Here is a 24,371-nt window from a genome sequence, read left to right on the forward strand (position 1 = left end):
CAACCTACACGCGGACAGCACGCTCACGAATACTACACGCACAGTGCGTTTGCGTGATTAGCAGTCATTCCCCGCCAGGTGACGCCGCTGTTGCGTGGGCGGGTTATATCGGTAGTAGGTCGGTGGTCAAACTGTTATGGCTGATCAGCGTGTTTTCTTATTATTACTTGAATATAGAAAGACTTTAATTTCTTTTGTTAATATTATCTGCATATATAATATTTAGTGTGATGTGAAGAATTTCTAGGTAAATTGTAGATATGGATGCACAGAGAGCGATAACGAAAGTAACAATGGAGTAACGATAGTTAGTGAGAGTGTGTGAGGTAATATGGCGGGACGCGGGTTGTTGATTTGAGATACAAAAACTTGCCGAGGCAGTGAATCGGGAAAGTTACCGACTGACGATTGGGATTACCTTCGCAGTGCGTAATAAAAACTGAAGTGATCATTATGAACAGAAAGATCGTACGGTTTGAGTATTACTAAACGGACTGTGTCTCAACCCGCTACTGACAATGCTTTCGCAAGTATACATTATAGTATTCCTATCATGTGAGTGAAACTGATTTCACATTTAACGCATCATGAGAGCAACAAAAAAAACGGTTCAAATGGCTCTGAGCACTATGGGACTTAACTACTGAGGTCATCAGTCCCCTAGATATTAAACCTAACTAACCTAAGGACATCACGCACATCCATGACCGAGGCAGGATTCGAGCCTGCGACCGTAGCGGTCTTGCGGTTCCAGACTGTAGCGCCTAGAACCGCTCGGCCACTCCGGCCGGCTCATGAGAGCCAAGGCTCCATAAAACTAATGTACTTGTCTTCTTAACGAGCATCCGTAACTGTCGCGGTGAACCTAATTACAGTTGTGTGTCATGTGTGAGAACTGTTTAACTTCAGTCATGGACTGTGTGGCTAGTCCCGGCGGAGGTTCGAGTCCTCCCTCGGGCACGGGTGTGTGTGTTTGTCCTTAGGATAATTTGGGTTACGTAGTGTGTAAGCTTAGGGACTGATGACCTTAGCAGTTAAATCCCATAAGTTTAAAAAAAAATAAAAATAATAAAAAAGAAATAAAAAACTGCTTTACTGTCTGTGAATTAGCGATCGCAATAGTCATATGCAAACGAGACGGTAGAAAATTTTCAGAGCAGTGATAAAACAATGAAACAAGAATTTGGTGTGTATAACGAGTAATAGATGTGTATATGCTAAAACAATTATGTAGCCTATACTTAGACAGAGGCCTGTTAAACGCCACTGCGGATGACTTGTGACGCAACAGAGAAAAGACATAACCAGCACACTTTGCCGTGGAAATATGATAAACGGACTTGTTGTAATAACCACATATGAAACATCGCAAGCCACCGCCGTCTTCTCAGCGCCTCTCCACCAAAGAACATATAAGCTGCTTTGCTTTTAAACACAAGACTTACACTGTCAACGTGACAACTGTTAAGAAGCAGTTCAAATTTTAAATTGTTTATTTCATTACAAAATTATTTTCTTTCTTTCCCTTTCTTTATCTATTGTACGTGGATAATATTGCTGGTAGTGAACTATTAACTTTCGGCATAGTTTTGTTGACCCACGATTAGTCATAAGTATTTTTCATTTAAGTTAATGCTGCTGCCGTTACATGTATTTTGTACGTCTTTTGAGGCGACGTGTTACAAATGCGTGTGCAATGTTATTTTCAAAGTGAGGTCCTCTTAATTGGAAACTTTTTGAGAAAAGCCTTTTGAAGCAGTCAACAGGTTTCGTCGAAGCACAAGGCTAAAATCCATCGATGCTGATATCTAATTGTACCTAAAACAAGATGTTTTAGTTACCGTTAACTAATTGAAACATACATAACGTGCGTAATATTTTACCTGTACGAAATCTAGTACCAATTTCGTAATACCGTTATCAAATGGGATAGCTTGATATACATCGCGTTAACGTTCCGTTTGATTTTTATTTTGGTACTTGCCTACTGATTTGTGTTTTTGTACATCATTAGCTCTTCTAGCCTCCTTTTCGTCCCGGTTCAATCAATATATTATAGAAATGATTTACATACGAACAGAACAGGCAGTTTGTGAGGGACTCCCAACGTCATTTGAATGCCCTGAATTATCTGTAAAATTGGCCCTCAACATTGCTCAAAATTATATTAAACTTAACTTTACTCATAAAACACATTGTAATTCTGACGTAGGGCTTGCCTGGAATGACGTCACAAACCATTAGAACAAAAGAAATAGTAGCACTTCTGGGGAGAGTCTTGACATGATATCGAAGAGTACGGCAAGCAGACGCTTTCATGGACGTGTCTGTTTTCATGATGACGCTGTGCTGCTTTTGACCAGAGTGACCGTGGCAACACTAACGCTGCGAAATATTTCAGTGTGTTGTACTCGTGTTATATTTTTATACTGAACAATAAGAGACAAACATTACTCGACGCTTCTGTTTGATGTATATGATGCAAATACCACTTCAGTGATAAAATGGGCCTTTGGACCTGCAACCCTGGATAAAGATTTCGACAGGAGTTGTAGATTTGGGATTCTAAATTATTAGTGGAGGCTCATATTAAAGGTATTTCAAATAAACTGCAGGTGGATCTCGAGCGCAGCGCATTTTTGTGAGACTCATAGGTGTCTGTGCAACAGCGGGAGCAGAGCAGGACAACAGTGCTCGAGCAGCAGTTTACTGCACGCCTGCCACGAATTTTGGATTGAAAACGGTGGAGCAGTTTATTGAAGCAATTCGACCGTTTACGCTTTTATATGATGAACCTCGTGGAAGTGACACCGATCCAAATGGAAGAAAGTTAGTGAACATATCGATCTCTGACATCAAAGCGAATTAACCGCCACACACCGTCAGGTGGCTTGCGGAGTATGGATGTAGATGTAGAATTTCCTCTTGCTCAGGTACTCACTTTTCCTTTTTGATTTCTTATGTTGAAGTTTTGCACAGGGTGATCGAAAAATTAGGGGACTTCAGCCTCAAGAAGCAAAATAAAGTGTGAAATTATATCTTGGCACACAACTCTGTTCGCCGTAGTTTCAAAGTAAACAGGGCTCACCATTCAACAACGCGATACGTCACTCCACCCTCCAATTTTCTAACAGTGCAAACTGTTTTCATGAAACAGATGTGCATTTTCAGTTGACAGTATTCTTGTGTTTTGAATATTCACGTATCAACCAAGTTGAAACCACGGTCCAGTTCTGCGAGTCCATGGATGTCAACAAGTGGTCCTGTCTACATCTCAACAGATGTGGACTACACTACTGAACGCTATTTCGATATTTGAGGTATAGTGTACACTGTACAATAGTGTCATCCGACAATTTTTTTAACAGCTGGCGTAGAAGTATCGCCAGCTGCCAGGTGAGAAGCGTAAACATTTCATAGCCGTTACTGCGTCAGGAAGAAGACAGCCACCTTGACACTCTTAAGGGAAACAGTGAGCAACTCACCAGAAAATGGTTACAGCAACGCAAACTGAACCACCTTCGTTAATTCCGCAACATTACACAGGGGACACTAGGTAGGACGCAGCAACGTCTAGCAGGAGTTTGACTGCGCTGTGAAGACACTGTAATAAATTCGTTAAGCAAATGTAGCGGAAATGAAGACCGCTGAAGACTAAGGAAGTGCCGGCCGGGGTGGCCGAGCGGTTCTAGGCGCTACAGACTGGAACCGCGCGACCGCTACGGTCGCAGGTTCGAATCCTGCCTCGGGCATGGGTGTGTATGACGTCCTTAGGTTAGTTAGGATTAAGTAGTTCTAAGTTCTAGGAGACTGATGACCTCAGAAGTTAAGTCCCATAGTGCTCAGAGCCATTTGAACCATTTGACTAAGGAAGTGCAGAAACATTTCTGTCATTGCGAATGACGTCGCAGAGCACAGCCTCTCCTCGAGTACATAAATACTCCACACCCATTAGCTATTGGCATTCAGTAAGTAGGATCGACCAAGTTCACGCCATTCACACTCTGTTCTCTGGCTGTAGCATAGTAACGTCTTGAGTGTGAGATTGGCCCAGTAAAGGTCTTGCTCTTGCTGCCCTACGAGGCGATCAGCGATCCGAAGCCACGTCTGATGGAGTCCGAGGATCCACCAACATGGCACCGTTCCGGAGCAGAAGCTCTATCCTAAGCTTCGTCTCTGCGCGCGTCTGAAGGCCTACCGTACTGGCGGGCCAGGTTCAGCATTTAGCACGACCACACGGCATCCGACAACGCGGTCCACCTGTAGGGACGCGCGAGCAGTGATCTGGAAGGGAATGGGTACTCCAAGAAACGACGCAAGAATCAAAACATACACATCCTGGTCACCGCCACCTCCAAGCAGAGTTACGGACTGGGGTGCCTACCTCTCCAGCGGTCGGAAAAATCGTCGTATCAGGGTGGGGTGACATCGACTTCCACTCCGAGTTGGTACAGCGTCCTCGACAGTTGTGAGTCTGCTGTTGTATTCAGTGAATTCTCCTCAGGATTACGTAGTCACCATTTCACGCAGAAGAGGCAGCAACGACTTTTATTTTCAGTAATAAATGAAATAATTTTGAATACTGTTTCATTGCGTGTAATGACGCAGCGCATGTCCTTGGTCCGCATCCTGACGAATTAGTAGTGGTCTCCAGCCCGGCAGAGGGTGGCCCCTAGAGTAGGCAAGATGCTTTTCTAAATCCGGCGCCTTCAGTTTCTGTGCACTACGAACATGATACGTGCGAAATTTTAACTCCTGCGTCGTTTTCTCGTCACTACCTTACGAAATCTGAGATTGGACAGATAGTCCCGTCACATTTTTTTAAGGCGAACGCAGCATCACGTCCCTCATCTCTAGCGTTCGCCAAAACGGCCGGTCTCCCGCCTCTCTTCTCGCCTGCAACTGATCAACGTTTTTGGAAACGGGAATTGTTCAACATTGCGGTGTCGGAATATTTCTCACGAAAATCATGCATACGAAACTCTGGCAAAACACTGTTAAACATTGAAAAGTTCTTGGTCTTGGGAAAACGACATGTTTACGAAAGAATGAAATGCGCAATATTACGACGCATGACTTCCATCCGCTACTTTGGTGTCTTCATTCGTTGTCAATAACATCTGTAGTGTCACCTTGTGATTGTTGCTCGAACGAATGCAATGCAACCCGTATTTGCTGACACATTTATTTGTATGTCTGCAACTTTTTGATGGCACTGTACAGTTACATCAGAGTCCATTTCCTCATCAGAATCCGACTATCAATTAGGATTCTAGAGCTTAACCATAGCTTCACAAATAAATACTGTGTGATACCGGCTAAGAAGCTGTTTCCCAACCCTCGGCGATTCTGTTTCTCGTAGCTTCACTTGCGATGCGCTACCCTATACTGCGTCGCCTGTGTCCCAACGTGTGTCAAGCCTAAATGTTGGGACCGAAGCTACAAAGAGCGCTGTGTCGTCTCACAAGGTTAGACGCCACCAGGCTCGCGGCAGTAGTATCAAGTCACTGAAGTAGTTTGCTCTTCAGCTGACAGTATCGCCCAATGGAAGTTCAGATAAAAAGTAGAATTAATAAAGGATAATTGCTCTGTCTTTCCAATTCGACATCCATTCACAAGACGAATTTTATAAGCTTCCTGACAAATTGAAAATAGGATCAGGACGAAACGTTGGGATAACAGTAGAAGAACTCAAGTGCACTGCCGCGCGGGATTAGCCGATCGGTCTTGGGCGCTGCAGTCATGGACTGTGCGGCTGGTCCCAGCGGAGATTCGAGTCCTCCCTCGGGAGGTGTGTGTGTTTGTCCCTAGGATAATTTAGGTTATGTAGTGTGTAACCGTAGGGACTGATGACCTTAGCAGTTAAGTCCCATAAGATTCCACACACATTTGAACATTTTTTCAAGTGTACTAGTTAAGTTATAAGCCCCTCACCTTTACGATGGCCACTCTTGTACTAGTGGTCGAAACGTTGTTCAGTATTGCAGCATGATGATGCGATCATACACTCTGTGAGGTAACGGGTGAGTCGTCCCACCCTGAAAATATTCTAAGTTCTGAGGAAGCAGTGGCCGCACGGAGCGGTCGGCGGGCGCTGGCCTCTCGGCTGGGCGACCACGTGGTGCTAAACGTTAGCCGGACGAGATGGGTAGTCCCAACGCATGGTCCAACCGCGTGGCTGGGAGTTCCATGTTGACACTGTGACGAGGGCGGTGCTTTGTGTCGATGAAGGAGATGTCTATGCCGTGAGTGCCAAAGATGGCGGACTTTGTGAAACCATAATAGCAGACATTTCACAGTTCGTATAGAAATTAATAGTAGCCAGATGAATCATGGTACCTCAAAAAGAAACATGTACATTACCATTACTTGCACAACGATTCTGATGGTGTAATCAGATTTTCAATATCTTTATTAGTTTAAAGTTTAGTAACTCACGGTAAGTTATACAAGTACTACCCAGCAACGAATTTCCAAAATATAAACGCTTCATCCGATTTTGTCGATCGCCGTGTCTATAGAAAGCTATTAGTGTAAACCTAAATTGGTATGATTTACAGACATGTAATTTAAATAGTACCTGAGTTATTGGAGATCAAAGTGGCCGATTACTATCGATCGCGTCAGGCCGTAAGTACTCCACAGTTACACGAAAAAGCGGTAGCAGCATGCTTATAAATATATTGATTCATCTATGTATTTGTTAATATCCGATATATGCTATTGATGAAGAAACTGGTCAATTATTTACTGTGTTTTAAAAAAGCGCAGAGACATTAGGCTCCTGGCCTACCTTTTGCTTCTTTTCTTTTGATATATGTTTCTTTAATTGTTTATGTATTTAATAAAGTGTGTTACAGCGTGTTTATGATCCAGCCGCAGGAATATTTATTTAATTTCAAGTATTTAAATGTAAATCCACTATTTCGAATATGTTTCATTACGTTTTTGAGCGTTCGTTGGCTAGGAGACACGGCACGAACGCTCTAGCCAATCACAGCGCTCGTGAATGGGGAGACTGGATGGAAGCGAGTTCGGGAAAGGAGAACACAGAAAGTTCAGGCAGTGCGGAGTGCTGGACGGTACGGCACTGGGGACGGGAGTAAGTGCTGGACGCGGAAAGTACAGCGCGACGGACGCATAGTCGATAGACGGACTGGGAGAGTGTGGAGCAGTTTACGCGTGGTCGCGGCAAATAGAAATATTTCTTAGTGCTGACGTGTGCACTTCTGAGATTTCCGTAGCTTCTACAGTGAAGACGTGGTGTACGCTTAGAGGTGAATATCTCGCGAGCTTTGTTGTTCATAACTAATTACGTGCAGTAGGTATCTATTGTTTCCCTGTTATTCAACTTATGATTTATTTAATTGCTGGACCATCTACACCAATAAGTGTTTTGTAGAAATATACTACATTCTGAAAATAACTTATACTATCGTACTCATCATTTAAAGTCGTTAAGATAGTACCTGCAGATTTTATTTGATAACAATCTTTCATTTATAAACGTCTGTGTTGCGTTCAAAATTCGCAATTTCCGACTAATAGGAACCTTCGACCATTCGATTCACGTATCTATTCATATTGTATACTGTAGACTCAGCAGTATTTGGCTTGTAATGCGGCAACTACGTATCCCAGCCCCTAGACAACGAAACCACCAAAACTTTTAATATTGCAACGTTGAGTCTGAGGGTGCGTAGTTGTTTAGAAAGCCCGCAACTCTTGACACTGGCAAGGGAAAGCTACGTTAGTAGAGATACCAGGTGAGAATCAGCCAAGTTCCATATCGAATTTTTACAATTTTTATAGGGTAGTTGGCGAATGACTCACTAGCCACAAATATTTATCAATGTTTTCTTTTTTTGCCATAACCAGCATCCCACGCTCCAACTTTTTAATTTTTTATTTCCTGCAACTAACTCATAAACTGTAATGATAAACAAATATCTGTAGACATAAATGCGTGTACATATGTATCTCCTTTATAATATGCAAGTAGTTGGCTTTGCAGTATTTCGTCAATAATTTCCACTGACAGTGAAAAAAACTACTAAAAATATTCTGTCCTATTCTGTTTTAATAATATGTTTACTCTTAGAGTGCAAACATAAAATATTTCTCTGTTGTTAACGTGTTGTATTTTGCACATCCCACACATCATCTTTCCTCTGTTTACATTCTTGGCCAATATTTAATGACTGATATGTTGTATCTTCCCTTAAAAATAGTCTTTGCATCGTAAACAAAAATACCAAGCGTATAGCACATGTGTGATGCTCAAGACTGACATTAAGAATATTATGAAGTATGCCACAGTAATTCATGCAAAATATGTGCGCTGTGTGCAATTCAGCAATCGAGCTGGAAAACCGCATGGACTGCAACAAACAAACTGGCAGCTACTGAAACTTATGTAAGTCGCCGGCCGGTGTGGCCGTGCGGTTAAAGGCGCTTCAGTCTGGAACCGCGTGACCGCTACGGTCGCAGGTTCGAATCCTGCCTCGGGCATGGATTTGTGTGATGTCCTTAGGTTAGTTAGGTTTAATTAGTTCTAAGTTCTAGGCGACTGATGACCTCAGAAGTTAAGTCGCATAGTGCTCAGAGCCATTTGAACCATTTATGTAAGTCAACATTACTATTTTGCACCATTTATAAATAAATACAAGAACTTTAGCGTATTTTTATTAATGAAAGAACTTATAAAGAGGCACTAAACACTCAAATATTCTTGTGCAGAGTGGAATTAGACGACATGCTGTTGGTCAAAACATCTGTGTAACGAAAAAATATTAGCCACCTGAAGATGGGCATGGTAGCCCGAAACGTTTATGGCTTTAAAAGAAAACATTTAAAAAGTATTTGTGACTAGTTGCGTCATTCATCAACTATCATTAACGGCCGCTGAGTGCACAAGATTCAACACGAATAAAATAACACTTTTATAGGGTGTTTTGATAACTCAGGTAACACTTACCTTCGGTAAGGGCTTCCGTTCCTTTTCGATGTGAAGGCCAGTCATCTCTATTACATTGGGCAGACGTGGGTGCGGGTAATTAGCACTGAAGTGGTTGTTCGCCAGGAAAAGACTCATGTTACGCATCATGTCCATGAGACTAGGAACATCTGGTCCAAAATGCTTCCGTATAATCCTCTCATGTACAGGCAGAATGACACTCGCACCAGAGCGCGCTTGCTTGAACAGGGAAAGAAAGTTGTCCATTCTCTGCCAGAAATCCATGTGGTCTGTGTACGGTGCCAGAATCTCTGGCATGTACGATGGATTCACAGTGTCACCCATGAGGGCACTGATCCCGCCAGTCATCCCCATCGAAAGGAAGCCGATGACAGGCGGCGGCCCCAGTTTGTGGATGAAACCAAAGTAGCAGAAAGTGGGGGCCGCCTCCAAGATCACGACATCAAACTTCTCATCCTGCCTGAAAAGACATAAAAAAACCAAAATCTTTGAAGCTAATCGAGATAATTAGTTTTATAACTTCACCATCCACACGTACAACTACATTCTGCAAACTACTGTCACGGGCTTGGCAGCAGGTGGCTCCCATACCACATTTATTAGATATTCTTCCAGTTCCATTGATGTACGGAGAACAGGAAGAATGGTTGCTAAACGAGCTTTGCAAGCTGTAGTTAGTCTGATTGTACCTTCGTGGTCGCTACTGAAGCGATACATAGGGGGTTGTAGTATATTACTAGAGTTCTCAATTGAACATAGTCATTGAATTTTTGTAGTTTTTCAAAGGACAGTTGACGTTCCCCTTCAAGGTCTTCCAGATCAAGTTTATCAGAATGTCCCTGTTGCTCTTCTAAGGGTCAAATATACCTGTGACCATTCTTGCCGTCCTTCTTTTTCAATATCCCACTTAGTCCTGTTTGGTATAGGTGCCACAAATTCTAGCAATATTACATTTACTTTTATTATATACAGTGTAGCGCAGCGGTTAGTATTGCTGGCTGGCATGCTGTAGGTAACGGGTTCAAACCTGACCACCAGAAATTATTTTTTATCTAGTATTTGTCATTTATGGAAGGTTCACGAAATCTCTTAAGTTTTTAATGCTAGTATTTTCTGAAATATTCTATTTTTATACAAACAGTAACACTCCCCATCCAAGAGGTCAGTTCTGTTTCGGCTGTACATTAGTGTTAGTAACAAACATGCTTTCAGTTCTACGTTAACAGACCTAAGCACCACACATACTGTTGTCTGGGACACACTATTTGTAGATATGTTGTACTTTTACTGTCTTTTACTACAGGTGACTGATCACCCACAAAAACTGCAATACCTTGCTACACCGTTGAATGGCTTTCGTATTGTCAAACTATGCAATTGCAAATTATTCAAATGAGGATCGTTAAATGCTTGCTGTATAATGAATTTATGATAAAAATGTGTCATACCTAGGTACGCTGACAGTGAGGGTCGTGTTGTCAAGGTGAAAGTTGCGGCGCCCGGCGGCCCGCTGGTGGAGGGCAGCTTTTGTTCTGCTATATAGCACGATTCCACGCTGGCCGGGGGAGCAGAGTTGTAGGAGGGGAGAAAGAACTTGTATCAGCAGGAGGCTGGAACTCTCCCATGTTCAGAATGGCACCTTCAGCAGATGGGAACCTCCAGCTTTCTGGAGAAACATGACGACGCCACGGAATTAGCAACTAGCCTCGGCACAGTTTTTAACTTTCCCAGGACCTGGGAAGCGAGGCTAGCTGCTGGGAGCAAACCCCAACTGGAAAAATAAAGCTTTTTGAAGGAGAGAGAAGGATAGAGAAGTCGTTGAAGTTGCTTATGTGATGTTCTCTCTTGGGATTTTTGCTCAATAATTCTTGTAAAAATATGGTTAGTCCATTTTTCTTGGCGAAAAGGAAAGAGTTATTCCTGGCGGAAAGGAAAGAGCAGGCTGTTAGATTATGATAGAGAAGAGAGGCTTCAACGTGGGTCTTGGCGCTGAGCACATCTCTGCAGGCTGCAGTCTCCACTGCAGCATTCGATTAGAGGCTCAGTGATCGAGTCTCGGGTCTGCAGCAGTATTAGTCTAGCACCATATGGCAGAAACCAGAGGTGAAGGCAACGCCCTGCTCGTCTTATGCCGATAATTTATCGTGAGCCGAAAAAGCAGCACTGTCGCGTTATGATTATCCCTGACCAGCATTCACTCTTAGCATTGCAATTAGCTGTTCGAAGTCCATCAGTACATTAGCAGATGTGTGTGTCTTTTCAGGCTAACACTCTGCCAAGCAGTCACTGTACTTGTGCAGTAGGAAAACGTGAGTTATTTCAGAGCTTCAGCTGCGTTTATAGGTGCCCATTTCAGCTTTGACAACAAAGAATTAATCATATTTGAAGTTTGTGATACAGATTTCATAGTTTTTAACTTTGTTTTGTGAGATGTTTTCATTTTTGTAGTTTATGTGAATAAATTAATATGTTCATTCAAATCATGTTTTTGTTAACACCTTAAACATTTGCATTCTTGATATTAGACAGTTCCCACCTTCAGGATCTACCGCTGTGGCTTTAACGTTTCTTTGCGTTTGATAATTCATTTGCGTGTTGCAATGTTGCTTGTATCTTAAGGGAATGTGTCTGTCTCATAATTAATCCTGATTCAGATTTTCACTTATTAAATACATAGGGTTTTGCACCTGAACCATGGTTCCATTATACCAGCACACCTCCTATTGCCACAGCGAAAGCCTCACACCACCCAAGACAGTTCCCACCTCTCGCTCACATCCACATACATACCAGCGCTCAGTTAACCTTCCCCATCTCTTCCCTAGAGCCTTTGTGATCGTTGTATGTCAATCACCACTAGTTCCCTTCTCACCCTTAATGGGTAATACGGTAACAGCATCCATCGTCTAATGACTATGAGTAAGACACAATGCTGTAAAGTGAAAATATGGACGTAGAAAACCAGACAGTGTGTTCTCGTATAGCTCACGTGAAAGACTTGGGCGTATGTGGAGTGCCCCATTTCATGTCATATGGAAGGCGTCTGATGTGGCGAGAAACGCCTTTCATGCCATGAATTCGTGTGTGTGACGATCTACTTCAAAGGTCTGTAGTCACCTACACTATGTGATCAAAAGTATCCGGACACCAGGCTGAAAATGACCTACAAGTTCGTGGCGTCCTCCATCGGTAAAGCTGGAATTCCATTCGGTGTTGGCCCTCCCTTAGCCTTTATGACAGCTTCCACTCTCGCAGGCATACGTTCAATGAGGTGCTGGAAGGTTTCTTGGGGAGTGGCACACCGTTCTTCACGGAGTGCTGCACTGAGGAAAGCTGTCGATGTTGGTCGGTGCGGCCTGGGACGAAGTCGGCATTCCAAAACATCCCAGAGGTGTTCTATAGGATTCAGGTCCTTTGCAGGCCAGTCCATTACAGTGATGTTATTGTCGTGTAACCACTCCGCCACATGCTGCACTATGAACAGGTGCTCGATCGTGTTGAAAGATACAGTCGCCATCCCCGAATTGCTCTTCAACGTTGGGAAGGAAGAAGGTGCTTAAAACATCAGTATAGGCCTGTGCTGTGACAGTGTCATGCAAAGCAACAAGTTGTGCAAGCCCCTTCCATGAAAAACACGACCACACCAAACACCGCCGCCTCCGAATTTCACTGTTGGCTCTACACACGCTGGCAGATGACGTTCACCGGGAATTCGTCATACCTACACCCTTTCATCGGATCGACACATTGTGTACCGTGATTCGTCACTCCACACAACGTTTTTCCACTCTTCAGTCGTCCAATGTTTACGCTCCTTACACCAAGCGAGGCGTCATTTGGCATTTACGGCGTGATGCGTGGCTTATGAGCAGCCGCTCGATCATGAAACCCAAGTTTTCTCACCTCCCGCCTAATTGTCATAGTACTTGCAGTGGATCCTGATGCAGTCTGGAATTCCTGTGTGATGGTCTGGATAGATGTCTGCCTATTACACATTACGATGCTCTTCAACTGTCGGCGGTCTCTGTCAGTCGACAGACGAGGTCGGCCTGTACGCTTTTGTGCTGTACGTGTCCTTTCACGTTTGCACTTCATCATCACATCGGAAGCAGTGGACCTAGGGATGTTTAGGAATTTGGACATCTCCCTACAGACATATGACACAAGTGACACCCAATCACCTGACCACGTTCGAATCCGTGAGTTCCGCAGAGCGCCCCATTCTGCTCTCTCACGATGTCTAATGACTACTGAGGTCGCTGATATGGAGTACCTTGCAGTAGGTGGCAGCACAATGCACCTAAAATGAAAAACGTATGTTTTTGTGGGGGTCCAAATACTTTTGATCACATAGTGTTTCTGTCCGCTGAGCTAGTAGACTTCTCAGCGGGAAGTGCAAGGCTTGCCTTGATAAGCCGTGTGAGCTTTGATGGGAGCCAGATAACAGGAAAACTAGGCCGCATAAATCGTTTTACAAGCCCTGCTAGCTTTGCACATTTGCACTAGACTCAGCGCATTAAGTGGATCACACCCTAACCATTGAAAACACACCCATACCTTAACACCCTCTCCTCCAAGCTTCACATACTCCATTCCTCCACAGGCCCTCAGTCAAAAATCCACGTCCTCTTAACTTACCACACATCGAATCCCCGCAGGACGATGTTTCGGTATACTTTTACACTCGCCTTCACCTCTTGATGACGTAAAGATATGCCAGGAATGACGCATGGTTCGGATACCATGTTAATCCGTAGGCCCACTTTCCCCAGTAGAGGACTACCGTATTAGGTTAAGGGCACATAAACCACCGAGTGGCGTCCAATTGAAAGAACTTGCAAACAGGTGGCTGAACATCCCTCTTTAGGAACCAGCCAGTCATACCATGCGAATGTACAGGGTGGCGCGGATAAAAGCAGCCCTTGTAAGTATAAAGGAAATGCAGTGAAATTACAGAACGAAGAGCTGGAATGGACTTACTATTTATTTATAATGAAAAATACAGTGAAAAATACAATTATGGAAGATGCTGAAATACCAATACGCAGCTCTTTACGTACAAGCATATTCAGATACTCTGTGCGTAAAGTTCGGATATCGATGGCGGCAACTTCACGTCTGATATTATCTTTCAGTTCCTGTGTAGTGTGTGAATTTGTTCCATAGGCCTTGCTATTCAGGTGCCCCCCACAGGAAAAATCACATGTAGTTTGATCCGGCGAACGTGGTGGCCATAAATGTTTGCTGACAGTTTGTTCCTAGGTGAAGATATCATGGACTCATTCCAGGAATACTTTAGACGCGCGCCAGGTTTCCCCATCTTGCTGGAAGAAGCAATCTTGTCTTTCCTGTTCAATGAGTTGAGCACAAAATGTACCAGAGATTTCCATGTATGAACCGTGTCGAGCATAGTGTCAAAAAATAGCTGGACAATGACATGCGTTCCTGTCAAAAATAGCCTTGTTAAAATTAGCGTTTGGTGCGTTTTTTCATCGTGGAATGGTTGCTGACACACATTGCTAGGGTTCTCCATTACTCACCACCTCGTGTTCTGTGAATTCACGTGATCGGAAAGTTGAAACCATGCTTCATCACTCACAATGTAACAGCTGCTAACATGAGTAACGTAGAAGTAAATATCCTTGAAGTAGTGAAGCAACTTAAATCACTTAATAAAAGCAAGTCTTCTGGTCCAGAACGTATACCAATTAGGTTCCTTTCGGAGTATGCTAATGCATTAGCTCTATACTTAACAATCATACACAACCGTTCTCTCGACGAAAGATCTTCTCACGAAATTCCAATCACCATCTTTCTCCTCCGAATGCGAAAATATTTTGTAGACTCCGACCTACTTAGAGAGAAACGATCACCACGATAAAATAAGAGAAATCAGAGCTCGACGGAAAGATATAGGTGTTCGATGAACCCTCTGACAGGCACTTAAATGTGATTTGTAGAGTATCTATGCAGATGTAGATGTAGATGTAGATGTAAGAAAGCACCTGCTGGGGTTATTAAAAAGCCGCGTGCAGTAATGTAAACGTTTCTCTCTGTCATCGATGACGTAATTGCTGCAGAACCGTCACACGATGTGGCTTCAAATTAAGACTTTTCACTATCCGCTGGCAACTTCTCCTACTTGCATGAGCCTGTTAGGCAGTTTAAGTGTAGTCTTCTTTGCGTTTTGAATATTTCGTTCCCCGGCGAATGTGTGCAATAACGCCTGGTGTGCGAACAGAAGGAATTCTTCGTCGTTTTAAATTTTACACAGATCCGTAGGTGCGCCAATATTTATCTGTATTGCCCTCTTTGCTGGTAGTCCTCTATCCGAATATTTGATCCCGGAAATTTCGCGATTTCTCTTAATCGAACATGTTTTCAAATACGCTTTCACAATTTCAGTCACTTTGCAGACCGCAAAGAGAAACGTCTAACTTCACTGATGAAATAAACTGAAATGCTCACAGAAGAATATTGTCAATCGATTATTGCATAAAACTGTCCATTTTATAGCTATTTACTCTATTTCACAAGTAGAAATATTGCATTCGCTTTCAGAGGGGAGGCGGGCTACTTTTAACTGCGCCTCCCTGTGCTTCAGTTATGTAGAGAAGTCTGTGTCGCTGTTCAACTTCGAGCTACGTCCAGCCAGTAGGAAGACATCGAGATAATTTCCTTTAACAACACTAGCGCAGTGTTTTCAAACTATTAACAGGTAATACAGAGCATATACGAGTGTAAGTCAATTATTATCCGCAAAGTAGTTATAAAATTTTGTTGTAATCAGATAGGAAACTTACAAGAACATCATTTTTCGATATAGTCTCCTTGCGTTTCAACGTACTTGGTCCACTATTGTCCTCGCAAAAGAAGGTTCTCGATTGAGCTGCGAGCCAGGAATGCACCGCTTTTTTCACTGCTTCGTCCGAAGCAAATCGACGGCCCCTTAATGCTTGTTTGAGTGGAACAAATAAGTGATAGTCAGAAGGGGCAAGATCGGGACTGTATGGAAGATGATCCAGTACTGCAAAATTAGAGTTTCTGGAGCGTTTCAGAAGTGTGGGCAGCAGTATGTGGATGTGCATTGTCGTGCAATAACACACCTTTTGACAGCAATCCTCGGGGTTTGCTTCGAACTGCAGAATTTAGCCTGGCAGTAAGCATCTCACTGTAACGTACACTGTTTATTGTTGTGCCCCTTTCCCCATAATGTTTCAGTACTGCACGTTGTGAGTCCCAAAAAACCGTAAGCATCAGTATTCCTGCGGACGGTTGGGTCTTGAACTTTTTCTTGTACGGCGAATTTGGATGTTTCCATTCCACAATCTGCCGTTTACTCTCCGGCTCGTAATGATGGATCCATGTTTCGTCACCAGTGATGATCCTGTCTAAGAAGTTGTCCCCTTCGTTACCATAGCGATCCAAATGTTTTTTGCAGATGTCCAAGCGCGTTTGTTATGCAACTGTGTGAGTTGTTTTGGGGCCCGCCTTGCACAAACTTTACGAAACCCAAGTCTGTTGTGGATGATTTCGTAGGCAGATGGTGGTGGTGGTGGTTAGTGTTTAACGTCCCGTCGACAACGAGGTCATTAGAGACGGAGCGTAAGCTCGGGTTAGGGAAGGATTGGGAAGGAAATCGGCCGTGCCCTTTCAAAGGAACCATCCCGGCATTTGCCTGAAACGATTTAGGGAAATCACGGAAAACCTAAATCAGGATGGCCGGAGACGGGATTGAACCGTCGTCCTCCCGAATGCGAGTCCAGTGTGCTAACCACTGCGCCACCTCGCTCGGTCGTAGGCAGAACCGTGACTAATTTGCAGACGATGTGCCACTTCTTCAATGCTTAATCGTCTGTCTAAGGGAATCATTTCACGTGAACGCTCAATGGTTTCTTCATTTGTGGCGGTAAACGGTCGTCCTGCTCCTTCATCGTGCGTAACACTTGTGCGACCATTTCGGAATTTTTCAAGGCATTCGTAAATACTCCGTTGAGGCATAACACTGTTCCCGTACTGTACCGAAAGTCTTCGATGATATCGGCCCCTGATACAGCTTCCGACCACAAAAAACGGATCACTGAACGTTGCTCTTCTTTGGCGCAAATAGACAGCGGAGCAGCCACGATTAACAGCACGGCAGCGATAACGAAACTAATCTAGCAGCTTGAAAATTTCAAAGATATAACAACAAATAAACAAAGCATGCGTCACAATGTAAAACGACAGTCCTACCAAAAATAAACAAAAATATTAGTAAATTGCGGATAATAATTGACTTGAAACTTCCTAGCAGATTAAAACTGTGTGCCGGACCGAGACTCGAACTCGGGGCCTTTGCCTTTCGCGGGCAAGCGCTCTATCAACTGAGCTACCCAAGCATGACTCACGCCCCGTCCTCACAGATTTACTTCTACCAGTACCTTGTCTCCTACCTTCCAAACTTTACAGAAGCTCTCCTGCGAACCCTGCAGAACTAGCACTCCTGAAAGAAAGGATATTGCGGAGACATGGCTTAGCCACAGCCTGGGGGATGTTTCCAGAATGAGATTTTCACTCTGCAGCGGAGTGTGCGTTGATATGAAACTTCCTGGCAGATTAAAACTGTGTGCAGAAGTAAATCTGTGAGGACGGGCCGTGAGTCGTGCATGGGTAGCTCAGTTGCCGGCACGGTAGCTAAGAGTGTTCGGTCAGAGGGTTAGCAGCCCTCTGTAATAAAAAAACTGAGTGAATAGATCAATAATGAACTTTAACGGACGTCAGAGGACGTCCGCCACGAACAATTGCAACGAACTATAACGAACAAAATGAGATTAAAAAAAAATAATAAATAAAAAAAGTCAGTAGAGCACTTGCTCCCGAAAGGCAAAGGTCCCGAGTTCGAGTCTCAGACCGGCACACAGTTTTAATCTGCTAGGATGTTTCATAGGAGCGCACACTCTGCTGCAGAGTGAAAATCTCATTCTGGAATAATTGACTTGCTCTCGTATACCAAAAACAACTTTTACCTATAAGATGTAATCGCTTTACACACACAATTCGTCGGTGCATGAGGTCCACAGTGATGATTCGAAATTCAGTTTTGTCTTGGTTAGCCCTGGTTAACCCCCATTTGTTTAATCCTTTGCGCTTAGTGTAAGTGCTTGCCATTTCGAAACTTAGATATTATCAGTCAAACTGTTCTTATTCGCAATCGGTTCATATACGATATATAAGTGGTAGCGGCAACATTTCAGGACACAAGAACTGGGGTCATGGCCTCTAATGGACTCTCAAATTAAAGTAAAAGTAGAAGTGCAGGCTTTCACGTGTAAGCATCCTTCACCCGAGAATATCCCCACTGCCTTCCTGAACGGCACTCTGCTGCCAATCGGGATATATATTCTCACAGTGTCGGTGTGCTCCGACGTGTTTCTAGAGTCATCAGTCCACGCGACAGCTTCCAAGCTTCCAGAGGTGTTCTTGCCCCAATGATAACTTCTGTGCCCTGTGATTTGCTGTAAACGGAGATATTCGTGTGAAGTGGTTGCTTCTGTACCCCATAGTAACAATGTGGTTGGAGAGTGATCCGCTACAAAATGACCCCTCCTATGGCCTATTACAATCAAATGGTTCAAATGGCTCTGAGCACTATGGGACTCAACTGCTGTGGTTATCAGTCCCCTAGAACTTAGAACTACTTAAACCTAACTAACCTAAGGACATCACATACACCCATGCCCGAGGCAGGATTCGAACCTGCGACCGTAGCAACAGCGCGGCTCCGGACTGGAGCGCCTAGAACCGCACGGCCACCGCAGCCGGCCTTGGTATTACAATCGCCAACAGAGATCTGCGTGAATGCAGATCGATTATCTGCGTGCGTTCGCAATTTATGCTTAAAAGATAAAGGACGGTGTCAGTGCTGCCATTCTCGTATATTTACGTTACGTGAAATCGGTAGTAATAATTATTCTTGTTTGAAGTCGCTATTATTACCCACTCACATCGTAGCGCCACTATGGACCAACTGCACCGACGTCGATTAATAGTTTACCGCGGTTGAATCGACATTTAACCCCAGTCAACGCAAAATTCGGTTGTACCAACCACGGTTGAAGTTAAACGAGGGAGTTAGGGGAGATTAAAGTTGACCGGAATCGGAGCCCGGTTATCTTGAATTGATCAAGTTCGTGGAACGTTTTGATTAAATGGAACAGAAGATGAAAGGTTATTTCTTGACCACGTGAATAGTCGCCACACTGTATCATTGGTGTACCTGTGGAACGAAAATTCCTTTCCAAGAATATGGGGACAGTAATTTGAAGAGAGATTTCGACTTTCAAAAGAAAGAGTGTGAAAGTTATAAGGTCAAATCAGCGAGATGGTAGAATTTCCTACTTATCGGAATAACCTTGTTTCGCTTATGAACATACTTCCAATGACATTAAAGGCATATATAACTGATGCATCTAATATAGTTATTGGTGACATGCTAATGTACATAGTACAACAGAGCAAAAATTATCATGATGTATCGTAAATCATGGTTCAATATCTCCACAATACATTAAGTTTGTTTCTCGAGCAGAATTACGCTCCACGATGGACAGTTTCAACGTAGAAGGGATTTGCTGGAGTTATTGGCACAGTGCACTGTACTCGCGTAAGGATTCAGTCTCCTGGGGGATATAATGCGGAACTTTACTGCAATAGAAAATCATATTTGTCAGTTAACTGCCAGACCATCAGTTATCACATTTTAACATTGTCGACAGTCTTGCTCGGTGATCTGGCGTGTAATTGAACTGTGTTGCTATATTTGACCACGCATCCAGTTTCTTCCTATACTACATCCGTCCACTTTTCTTTGTTTTTTTTTTCTTTTTGCATTCTAAAATTTTCGCATCACAGCCGACCAGCTCTAAAAGTACATCATTTTCAAATTTTGCGGAATTCAGCGTCCTCTTCTTGCTCTCCATAGCGCAATAACAATTCCCAAGTTACTACAAGAAACTGAAAAACGCGCGTAAGTTTTGGAAATTTGTGGTAAGGTCTTATCGGACCAACCTGCTTAGGTCATCGGTCCCCAAGCTTACACACTATTTAATCTAACTTAAACTAACTTAAGGACAACACACACACACACACACACACACACACATATATATATATATATATATATATATATATATATATATATATATATGCTCGAGGGAGGACTCTAACTTCCGACGGGGGGAGCCGCGCGAACCGTGGCAAGACGCCTGAGACCACGTGGCTACCCCGCGTGGCTCGTGCGTAAGTGCCAAGAAGTTTTAGATGTACTTAATTATCACAGAGAACGTTTATCATTATCTTTAGATGTATATTGATTGTTTTCCTTTGTAACGCACGAAGTTAACAACAGTCAAAATTCCTGTTAGCTGAATGTGTTTTGTTAACCGGCGTTTAAGGTTTGTGCAGCCCAGAGATAACGCAATCGCGATTAAGCTTTAATCGTGATCATAGGACCTTTGGTTATCTTGATTTTTTTATTGACGTTGGTGCAGTCGACCCTATTTTAGCTACAATGTACAGTGTCCACTAGAGTATGAGAGTATGTGCGTTGCTGCCCCAGCATCATATTACAGAAAACTCCTGGGAAGGTTGTGCGAGTTTCTCAAGAAGACACGTCGATGGGAGATGTCCCCATCTTATCCCGTACAAGACACACTTCCACATGCTGCTCCTTTGTGCTATCAAACTTTGGTTTAGTTTCTCTCCCCTCCTCAATAATCTCTTGAGATGACAACTAGTGACTTCTTCCTCTTTCCTGGGATGAAGAAACGATTGTGTTGCAAGCATTTCCAGAATGATGACTAGGATATTTTCGAGGTGGAAAATGTCCAGATCAGCCACCACGAAGTCTTCTACAACAAAGTTCTCCTCCAAGTCATCCATCACCATGTTTTATGATCGCTCCTTGATTTCTTTCCAAGTGACAATTAAGACTTTATGACTAACCGTCATAAAGAATGCGACACATATTTTTTGCAGATTTTTGACGTCTGAGCCATTTCTGTTTCACTTACAGTAATGGATGTTACTTACGCAGTTGTCGAAAGCTGCCACAAAGCGACATGCATTGGAATCTTCACTTCATGGTCTGACTCCGGTTTACATAACACAAGCTACACAAATGATGGTCCGTATAAAATCAGTGAATCCAGAAAAGCTCTTCTTAAAAATATTCATAAGCACTCAACACACCGCTTATTTCCCACCTGCTTATCTGGATGGTAACGTGCTTGCCTCCCATTCATCGGGTCCTGGTTCGATTCCCGGCTGGGTTGGAGATTTTTTTTTTCCTCCCGTGGACTGGATGTTGTGTTGTTCTCATCATCCTCTCACTATCATTGACACGCAAGTCGCTTACTGTGGCGTCACATGCAATAAGACTCGCAACAATGCGGCCGAACCCTTACGGGACCTCCCGGCCAACATTGCCATACGATCATTTCATTTCATTTCACCGCTTACTACGTTGAGAATAGTAGCACGTTAAAGCGATTCCATATTGTGATGAATTAACGAACATTTGATAAGCGAACTTTGTGGTTAATTTTTAGCAATATGCAAAATGCCACGAAAACTTCTGTGGTGCGCTCTAAAACGTCTTTGAACAAGTACTATAGAGTGGAAGTGGATTACCGAATAAAAAATGTAGCGTGCTAGTCAAAAAGAGCGTACTGCTGTTCATAGCTTCGAAACGAACGGAGTTACAAGAAAGGCAATCATGCTGGTAAAAGTCCCGCAGATAGCTAAGCAACTTGATACAGTTTTTCTATTTTACCTCTGGACAAAACGTTGTTTTGGGTGGTCAAGATAAATGGGACAACCTGTATAACATAGTTTCTCATCTGAACAGATTTTTTTACATGTACCGCACCTAAAGTGCGGTACAGGTTCCCGAAAATTGCTGAAATGATACACTACTCGACAAAATGTTGAAGTACCCAGAGGGGCGAGAAAACGAAAAGAATCTTCATGGGCCGAGAAGATATGTGGTCTTACCGCAATGATTGCAAAATCGAATCAAATTTGCAAAGAATTTGGCAGTATGAGCCTAGTTACAGTATGTTGTTACACCCCCTCCGGCCTGGATACATGCAGTATTCGGCTGGAGAGGATATCATAAAGCCGTTTTATCCTCGCCAGTGGCAAGCTAGCCCACAACTACTGTAACTGCTGCTTGATATCCTGGATACCGGCCCGCATCTCGTGGTCGTGCGGTAGCGTTCTCGCTTCCCACGCCCGGGTTCCCGGGTTCGATTCCCGGCGGGGTCAGGGATTTTCTCTGCCTCGTGATGGCTGGGTGTTGTGTGCTGTCCTTAGGTTAGTTAGGTTTAAGTAGTTCTAAGTTCTAGGGGACTGATGACCACAGCTGTTAAGTCCCATAGTGCTCAGAGCCATTTGAACCATTTTTGAACCTGGATACCGGTTCTGTGGCGGAGTTGACGTCCGAGCTGGTCAGCTGGTCCCACACACGTTCTGTCGTGGACAGATCTAAGGATCTTCCTGGGCACCGGAGTACCTCAACACCACCCAAACGGTTCATAGAGAGACATCTGCTATGTGTGAACGACCAACGACCATTTTCTGTTGAAAAATTACACCACAACACTGTCACTCGAGAGGTACCACATGACGACGCAGAATATACATGACGTACCGTTGTGTTGTCAGAGTTTCCTCAAACACTACTAGTTGTGACGTAAAGTTATACCAGATGGCTGCCCATACCGTAATGCGGCGAGGAACACCTCTGTGCCTTTCCAAAACTTTGGAAGAATGGGGTCTCTCCACATGTCGCTGTCACACTCGCCGACAATGATCACCCGGGATAATGCAGAACCGCGATTCATCAGTGAACACAATGTGACTCCATTCATCAGCAGCCCATGCTTCTCGCTCACAGCACAACTTCAAACGCAGCCGTTTGTGTTGTGTTATAGCCCACCTGTGTGTGGGACATTAACTCCCTAGTCCACTTGTTGATAATTTCTGACAAGTGATGCGGGATGACAAAGAATGTTGCAAGAAGTCCATTACTTGTTCTCGAATGGCAGGCGCAGATGTGGACGGGTTACCATGTGCACGATAGCGTGATCCACTCCTATGGCGGTCACACGTGGTCGCCTGGGACCTTGACGAAGAGTGTGCCTACCATAACCTTCCTATGCAACCTAACAACTGGCCACTGTCACCTCCAAATGCCCAGCAAATCTGGATATTGCACTATTACATTAGAAGGTCAAATGGAGACTCGCAATGAGGTCACTTTCAAACACTGTGAGCTGTTGGTAACACTTGTAAGTGGGGTGCTTCTGTGTTGGCAGCGCTGTGTAACGCCTGTTTGCAAGTTCTTTCAATTGGACGCTTTACATTGTATTTGTGACTGCACTTTCTTTGTAAGAGACTCTGTGGCTGGTTGGACTCGTTGTTAGAAGTTAAACGCGAGTACAGTGCACTGTGCAGCGTCTCTGTCTCCTTTACAGAGACCACTCAACATCTGACGCTGCTCTCTTCCCTTATATACTCTACCAGACCTGCTAACACACAGAACACGAACACCCAGGCCTGCTAACACACAAAATACGAACACCAATAACGCAATATGGTAGTAGTTCTAACCATTACAGAGAACTGCCACTCTAATCAACTACACAGCTGCCAATGATGTGTTCGTGTACAAAGTTACACTGAAATTCGATCGTGTCTTCTGGTCGCTTCACTTTTTTTGCAAACGGTGTACATTAGGGCAGATTTAAAGTATTTCTCTCACTCGCTCTTATCGGTATAAGCGATTTAAACGTTGGTTTCAGAGTGGCTTTCTTTCTATAGGATGTAGTTAGCAAAGCTCCTTGTGGCCAGCATGGAAGCAAGTTGCAAAGGATCCAGTGCCATGGTGATCATACGCCCTATTAAGAAATCATACGCCCCATTAAGAACCACGTCTCGCTTTTTGTAATTTCCAGGAGACCATCGGGAAACGCGGTGACTTCAGCGTAATTATTGTCTGTGAATAAAAGTGTCATTTCTGCTCGTCTCTTTGTGTAATTATTTCAGTTACCTTAAATGTTATGCTATGCTATACTACACTCCTGGAAATTGAAATAAGAACACCGTGAATTCATTGTCCCAGGAAGGGGAAACTTTATTGACACATTCCTGGGGTCAGATACATCACATTGACAGAACCACAGGCACATAGACACAGGCAACAGAGCATGCACAATGTCGGCACTAGTACAGTGTATATCCACCTTTCGCAGCAATGCAGGCTGCTATTCTCCCATGGAGACGATCGTAGAGATGCTGGATGTAGTCCTGTGGAACGGCTTGCCATGCCATTTCCACCTGGCGCCTCAGT

The 24,371-nt window shown here is 43.7% G+C and overlaps 1 protein-coding gene across 1 annotated transcript in view; it reads right to left on the reverse strand.

Moving 5' to 3' along the window:
* The window catches only part of LOC126174914 (UDP-glucosyltransferase 2-like), a 127,810-nt gene that overhangs the window by 16,097 nt on the left and 87,342 nt on the right, over positions 1-24,371 (reverse strand). The window contains exon 4 of the mRNA XM_049921351.1: positions 8,978-9,437. Coding sequence (XP_049777308.1) covers positions 8,978-9,437 — 460 coding nt within the window. The remainder of the gene's footprint in view (positions 1-8,977; positions 9,438-24,371) is intronic.

This window comes from Schistocerca cancellata, chromosome 3, assembly GCF_023864275.1.
Source record: "Schistocerca cancellata isolate TAMUIC-IGC-003103 chromosome 3, iqSchCanc2.1, whole genome shotgun sequence".
Lineage (NCBI taxonomy): Eukaryota > Metazoa > Arthropoda > Insecta > Orthoptera > Acrididae > Schistocerca > Schistocerca cancellata.